This window comes from Formica exsecta, unplaced genomic scaffold (genome assembly GCF_003651465.1).
Source record: "Formica exsecta isolate Colony F162 unplaced genomic scaffold, ASM365146v1 scaffold22, whole genome shotgun sequence".
Lineage (NCBI taxonomy): Eukaryota > Metazoa > Arthropoda > Insecta > Hymenoptera > Formicidae > Formica > Formica exsecta.
This window is the reverse complement of record NW_021849497.1, coordinates 92,863-101,011: the sequence shown is the minus strand read 5'-3', so window position 1 is coordinate 101,011 and position 8,149 is coordinate 92,863. Positions and strand designations below refer to the sequence as shown.

Genomic DNA, 8,149 nt, shown 5'->3' with positions numbered 1-8,149 from the left:
ACCCGACTGTGAGACTGGGTGTTAGACGTGGGGCGCGAAACCCCGTAATGCGTACGCCGAGACCGAGCCGTTAACCCATTTGCATCATCGCTCTACTTAGGCCGCCGCGCCTGAACATCAGAGCCGAACGACAGACAACTGTCGCGTATCACCGCGCGCTGTTGGGCATATGGGTGTGAAACCGACGTTGAGAAAAATTTATGAATTTTGTCAAAAACAGTGTCTAAAACAACTAATACGCAATAGTTTACATCAAACATTTTATTTTATTTTTTTTTTTAACAGAAACGGAGAAACAAATATTTTTTTATAAATGAAATAAAATTATTTATAATACAACGAAAATTTAATTAAATTACTTTTCGTGATATTCTTTGAAATGATCAATACATAATGCTACCTTACAAATATGGCATTGAAAGATTGTCTCTCTTCGAATAGACTTAGATAAGCATGCAACGCATCGTTTTGACGTTTTATTACCCTTTGCCAAGGTTTGAGGTATCCGTATAGGAAAATGCCTGCCAGTATATCGCGATATAGAATCATTGATAGGTGCGTTATTTATTTTTATATTGGGCAAATATTTGTTAATAATTTCTTCAGCTAATAGCTGTTTATAAACATGAAATGACCGATCTTTTTTATGACTTTTAAAAATTACATAACTGTTTAGCAACATCATGTCGACAAAATAAAAAAATATTTTCTTATAGGCTTTTTTATTTCTTCGCATGGTGTGAAATTTACTTAGCATTTGGTCGCCTACATCAACTCCACTCATATACTGATTATAATCTTGTACTGCGGTTGGTTTTAAACATTTTTGTCCGGTATATCGGTTTATTTTTCCAGTTTCAGCAAATTCTAAGCCATGCATAGTCGTTAGTAAAACGACATCTTTCTTATCTTTCCATTTTATTGCCGCCATCTCTCTTGTAGAAAACACAATAGCTTCTCCCCTTTGCAATTGTTGTGATTTGAATTCCTGAGGCATTTCTTTCCTATTAATTCTCGCGGTTCCACATACATTCGTTTTCATACTGTATAATTCTCGATATAAGATCGGTGAACTGTACCAATTATCTATAAATAAGCAGTATCCTTTGTTCAATAACTGACTTTCTTTCAATAAATTCATTACGACGTTTCTACTAGCAGATCCAGTAACGGTTTTATCTTTTCCTACATATATTTTAAAATTATGTATGTATCTCGATTGCGAATCACACAGTTTGTAAAACTTTATGCCAAATCTCGCTCGTTTTGTTCTAATAAATTGTATATAATGCAAGCGACTTCTACATGACATTAATGACTCATCAATCGAAATGTTTTTATTTGGTACATACATGCGGATGAAAGTATTTTTTACTATTTCAGAAACTTCTCGAATTTTTACAAGTGGGTCCTTAGATTTAATAATACTAGAAAAATGTAAATTGTTGGCGATTGACGTAAATCGGGTACGGGTCATAATATTTTTAAAATATGGTGTTTCTAAGCTTTTATCGGTACTCCAATAGCTCTGAATCGTGGGCTTACAAACTAAGCTCATTAGAATGTTTACAGCAATAAATATTTTTAGTTCATCGTCTGCAAGAGGTATAAAATTTTCATCGGTTGCACCATATTTATTTGTTTCTGTAATTACTTTTGTAACTAATTCTTGGTTAAAGAATAATTCAAAGATTTCCCTTCTTGACCGATTTTGTGTATCTACGGTTGCACCAACAACACTAGAAAAACCGTGTATAGTGGGCGTATGATTCTCGGCTTTCCACACGAAACCTTCATTTGTAAAATTGCCGCACTGTTCAACTTCATCACTTGAGCTGTCATCACTTGATGAAATCCTACGGACACGTTTTCGAGTAGGTCCAATCTCAGTACTTGAATCCGAATCAAGACTTTCAAAATCCATTGGGGCAACTATATTTTAGTTTAAATAATAAAATTAGATGGTTTTTTAAACTTGGACTTGTTAAACTTAAATACTCACGAAAGATTCTCAGGAATCAACAGATTATCGCGAAAAAGGAAAACTTGTTTACAATAAACTGATGTACGTATAGAATAAACCTATAAAATGCTATCACAAGCGATTAATATGGTCTGCCACATCTAAAGAGTACTTAGCAACTGACAATAAGAAACAGTCGCGGGTTCGCGGATTATTCCGCGCTTGGTGATAGTAGACAGTCGCGGCTCGCGGAATATTCCGCGCATTGATGCAAATGGGTTAAATCGGCCGGAATGTTCGCTCGGCTTGAATTACGCCTCGCACTGCGAAGAAATTGAATATTACGTTCTTCGATAATTCGGGCGCAAGACCGAATCAATTCTCGATATCGCCTCGCCAACGGCGATCTTATCGCCCGCTATTACCGCGAAATTATCAATACGCAATTTAAGATTAACAGGCAATTAATGCAACGCGGACATGCTTCGATTTCGGACGGACAGATTACGCAGAATTGAATATTCGACACACACACGCACGCAATTCATGCAAGAATCGCGAGGAAACTCTCACAAAACGCGCTCACAATTTCGAGACGCGGTGCTTTACAGCCGATATAATACGTCGAATTTACGCGATTCACACTCTCATGTAACCCATATAATAATCGCGAAGGAAAGTTGCACCGGACGTGCACGCACAGTTTCGACGCGAAGATTCACAAACGAAAGACATAAATAATATAACAAATTGACGCGAATCACACTCACACTCAAACGACCGACATACAGTACGAACGAATCTTAAACGCTAGACGTGCGAGAACCAACGCAAATATAATCTACGGAATCCGAATCTCCAGAGAGACGACACACGGTTTATTAAAAACGCGAGGTAATGTCTCGATCCGCGGAAACCGATACTTTCGAGGCTCCGGGGCTCGAATCGCTTGACGACGTGGCCGTGACGCGAAAATCTACACCAAAGAATCGGGCTTAGCCCGTACACCAAAGTACGAATTCACGGCGACGACGACAGAACGAAACGATTCCGGGCGCGATCGCGAGTGGCGAATATGGCGGAGGATAACCTCACCGGTACTTTTCCTCTCGTGGTGGTTACACGGGGTCAGCGACGTTGACGTCCTCTCCCTCGGGTCCGTCCTTTCGCAGCTGCCGATCGCCGGGATCCTCTCCGCTCGCTCTCGTCTCGCTATCGCTCTCGTATTTTCTCTCGCCAAAACGGTCCTCTCGCTTAGGCTTCTATTTCGCACGCAAGCTCGCGCCAGTCTCCTCCTGGATCGTCGCGATCCAGAATCGATACCTGTGGGCCAGCCGGGGCTGCGCACACAGGGTGCGTATTATCGCGACCAATCACGCGTTATCACGCGCTGTGGCCGGCGGGCGGCGCGCTCACGGTCGTAACGGGGGTGCGCGCGCCCCCGGTATTACAAACAATAATTCGCTGGGGCCTTTTTCGCGGGGCCGTCGCGGGGTCTGAGGTGAACGGTTTGGCCGGAAGTATCGCTGCCACCCTTCCTTCCGTCTTTTCCGGGACCGCGTCACGCCATCGGGTGCAGAATTGCAGTCCCTCCTCGGGGACCGGATCCGCATGGGCCTGTGTCCTTGCGCGAGGATCCCCTCGCTGTCCCGTGCGGGTCCTGATCCCGTTGTGACGTAGCTAGTTTGGTCGTTAGATGTTTTGGATTTCCAAATTGCTGGCTCCTTGTCCCTCCAAGGTCTTCCTTGATTGGCGATCGTATTTTCCGTGACGCTTCAGCGACTTTCCGCTCCTTCTTCCGATGAGGCTCCCAAATGAATTATTCATACGAAAGAAAATCATAAACGAAATTAACATTACGCTCGAAATCTCAATTAATGACGCCTCTCTGGAGGTAACGGTACGGTTCTCGCAATGATTCGACTGGCGCGGCCCTTCAGCCCGCGCTTTTTCAATCGGAGAGGGACTCGGCGGACGCGCGCGAGACGGCAACGTCACAGCTTTCATGCTACAAGTACTTATGTAATATATGTGCTTTCGCGATATCGGTCCAATTGAGGAAAGATAATATAATTGTTAGTCTATGAAACTGTGATTACGACTGTTAAAAGATAATGTCAAACAAGAATTGACAATCGTACTATTTCTCTATCCCGCTGATATGATATACGAAGTATCGATAGTAACAAAATAACAAATCATCAAGTCTAACAGGCACCCGTATTTTATATATTGTGTATTTATTCATTCTGTTACCTGTTATCCTACTATTATTATTGATTATCATACATTATTTGATTGCATGTATAATTTGAATTAGAATTTAGACATTATATATATGCACACATATATATACAGGGTGTATCCTAAAAAAATGGGAAGTATTGCAATGGGGGATACAGGACATAAAAATAAGAGAAAAAGTTCATATAAACATATGTCGAGTGGCACCCGTTTGACCACGTTAATATTTACCACGGTTTCAATTGACCACGGTCCCGATTGACCACGGTTCAAATTGACCACGGACCCGATTCCACGTTGATATTGACCACGTTGATATTGACCACGTTGATATTGACCACGTTGATATTGACCACGTTGATATTGACCACGTTGATATTGACCACGTTGATATTGACCACGTTGATATTGACCACGTTGATATTGACCACGTTGATATTGACCACGTTGATATTGACCACGTTGATATTGACCACGTTGATATTGACCACGTTGATATTGACCACGTTGATATTGACACGTTGATGTTGACCACGGTGCCGATTGACCACAGTCCCGATTGACCACGGTCCCGATTGACCACGGTCCCGATTGACCACGTTGAGATTGACCACGGTCCCGATTGACCACTGTCCTGATTGACCACAGTCCCGATTGACTACGTTGATATTGACCACGGTCCGATTGACCACGGTCCGATTGACCACGTTGATATTGATCACGTTAATATTGACCACGGTCCCGATTGACCACGTTGATATTGACCACGGTCCCGATTGACCACGTTGAGATTGACCACGTTGATATTGACCACAGTCCCGATTAATCACGTTTATATTGACAACGGTCCCGATTGAAGAACCATGTAACACACACACATACACACATACACACATACACACACACACACACACACATGCACGGTTCACGCTTGTGTGAGTTATCCCCTCCACACGCTGTGGCTGTGGCAGCGTCTCAAAACTGGCATCACTGCCGTGGTCAATATCAACGTGGTCAAACGGGACGCTCCCACATATGTCCGATATGACCTTGTTTTCAAATTATAGCTTGTTTTATTTTTTTAATAGAGTTAAGATAGCATACTTGGATATCGGTTTGCTGTTTATGTACAAGATTTAAAGGACTTAAGGTCTTGTTAATTTGTAAACATAAACGCGTATTATTTGTGGGGGCATCTGAAATCCATTGTTTACAAAATACCCGTTGACAACGTCAAGATACTTGGTCTGCATTCGGGGAGCACGCTATTGGCGCAATTATCGTCGGAGACCGTTCGAGAAGACGCTTTCTGGCGCTATAAAATCGATGATGACGTCACTCTAAAAGCAGCGTGACGTCATCATTCGAGCTATTTCTCGCTATTATTTTCGAGGTGAGGCACGAGATGCTATTAGCACCGATTGGCGCTTATTCTCTCCTCGAACATGCTCGAACACTTAATTGCGCAGGCATAACCCAACATAACATAACAACATAACATTTATTGCTTTATCGTTTATATTTGCACCAACGTCGGCCATGTTGCGAATTTTACTCGGCTGCGTTTGAGGAGCTTACTATTGCTATCGCGCTATTGGCTCCCCGAACAAAGTTTGTAGCGTTTGCGTTTATAGCGTTAATAGCGTCTCTCCGAATGCAGTCTTTGTCAACGTGTTGAAGATGGTTGCCGGGAAATTCAAGCAATACCCGGAATTTTCGATAAAGTCAGACAATCTATGATGAGACGTGTTGAAGCCTGTATTCAAATTAGAGGTAGTCATTTTGAGCACTTCCTGTAACCGTAATTATCTTAATTCTGTTGAAAAATAAAACAAGCTATAACTTAAAAACACGGTCATATCGGACATATGTTTATATAAATTTTTTCTTATTTTTGTGTCCTGAATCTCTCATTGCAATACTTCCCACTTTTTAGGATACATCTTTATATATATGTATGTATATATATACAGTATAAGTATAAAATTTACAAGAAGTAGGCGCTTATTAGCTTTGTTGCATTACTGCTGTCTGCGACGAAAGGTCAGAAAACATTTTCAGGCCGTAAAAAGATACGCTAGAAGAACAAGGATAACATGATCGTTGATCCTTTTCTAACTTTCCTGTTCACGGTCCACGCATCCACGCATCCACGCATCCACGCAAGCAATGCAATCGTGTGTGTACGTATGCGGACATATCCACTACATAAAGACTGAGAATTTATTTCTTAGCGTTGGTAATCCTGAAACAGGAGTTTTGCATTGTCATCGCGCGAGGTCTCCAATATCAATTCGTAGTTTGCCCATCACTCTTGTCGACCCTTAATCCCACTCTAAAGAAGGCATGTTATTGACATTGTTATCTTTTTTCTGCGATCTTGATTGGTTGTCTCGTTCGTGCGCTTGCTTCACTCGTTCATGTGACTTGCTTCACTCGTGTCGTTTGACAGTTTGACAGTTTATGTCGTTTGACAGTTCGACAGTTAAAAAAAATAAAGATAAATATACTTAGTTAATATAAAGAGAAAGAGGAAAAAGAAAAGACGAAAAGCGAGAGAGAGAGAGAGAAAGAGAGAGAAGGAAGTTCTATTTAAAATTAACGAAGAGGGAAAAAACAGGGGGAAAGAGATAGATAGAAGGAAAAAAAGAGAAGAAATATATTAGATAATAATATAAAAAAACATACTGTTGAATATTAAATATAATGTGTATTGGGACATTTAATGCAACATTCTGTGCATCCCGGCGCGCAAAAGCACTTCTCTCTCACTTGTGCTTCTCTCTCTCTCTCTCTCTCTCGCCGTTACCTCTGTTCACACTCAACGCAAAAGTGAAATTCGCTGTATAATCGAGAAAATACATTTATTCTATTATCAATCAAAATAGTGTTTTTGTATTTTAAAAAGACTCGAACAAACTTTTTGAATTCCCGATATAACCAACAGGTTATGGGAGAGGTTTAAGCAAATAAAAGGAAAATAAAGGTGTTCATCCAGTGTACGTTTGCTGCACGTGGCAAGTTTTAAGGTTAAGCATGGCAGAGACGTTCAGTGCAGGTATTACCAAGCTGAACAATGACAATTATTCAATGTGGAAATTTGAAGTGGAGTTTCTTCTCATTGAGGATGACTTATGGAGTCAGGAGTCTGGTCAACTCAGAGAAACCAACAAATCAAACTTGCAGCAGCATGGCAACAAAGGGACGACAAGGCACGCGCTACAATAGGACTGCTAGTCGAAGATTCACAATTAATTCACATACGTAGGGCTACAACAGCAAAAGAGGTATGGGAATCATTAAAAAGCTATCACGAAAAATCAACATTGACAAGCAAAGTCTATCTCTTAAGGCAGATCTGCAATTTAAAGTTATCAGAGACAGGTAACATGGAGGAACATGTAACAACTATGCAGGATTTGGTAGACAAACTGACAGCACTCGGCGAGGAAATAAAGGATCATCTTTTCGTAGCCATGCTGTTGAGTAGTCTGTCAGAAACATACAGTACGCTAATTACCGCATTGGAAAGCAGACCAGAGACAGAATTGACGCTGAATTTAGTCAAAAGCAAATTAATTGACGAATACAAAAGAAGAAGAGGTGTTCCGGCTTTCTCTCCCCCCCCCCTCTATCTTCTTCTCTCTCTCGCCGTTACCTCTGTTCACACTCAACGCAAAAGTGAGATTCAATGTATAATCGGGAAAATACATTTATTCTATTATCAATCAAAATAGTGTGTTTTTGTATTTTAAAAAGACTCGAACAAACTTTCCGAATTCCTGATATAACCAACAATGTTAAATATTATTAATAAATGTTTGTAATGGCAGGGCCGTTACTAGAGCCTCGCGGACCGACCACCCGTCCACAGATATTCTTGCACCAGACTAAGTATAAACAGGTTTTAGGGATATTTAATAACATATTTGTGATCAGAAT

General features: G+C 40.9%; 1 protein-coding gene across 1 annotated transcript; it reads right to left on the bottom strand.

The window, feature by feature from the left end:
• Nucleotides 1-281: 281 nt before the first annotated feature.
• LOC115235389 (piggyBac transposable element-derived protein 4-like) lies at nt 282-2,199 on the bottom strand. Its single transcript, XM_029807150.1, has 2 exons — nt 2,003-2,199; nt 282-1,932 (listed from the first exon to the last, which is right to left on the bottom strand). Exon 2 carries the CDS (start codon nt 1,922-1,924, stop codon nt 356-358), a length of 1,569 nt encoding a protein of 522 aa, XP_029663010.1. The 5' UTR covers nt 1,925-1,932; nt 2,003-2,199; the 3' UTR covers nt 282-355.
• Nucleotides 2,200-8,149: the final 5,950 nt, after the last annotated feature.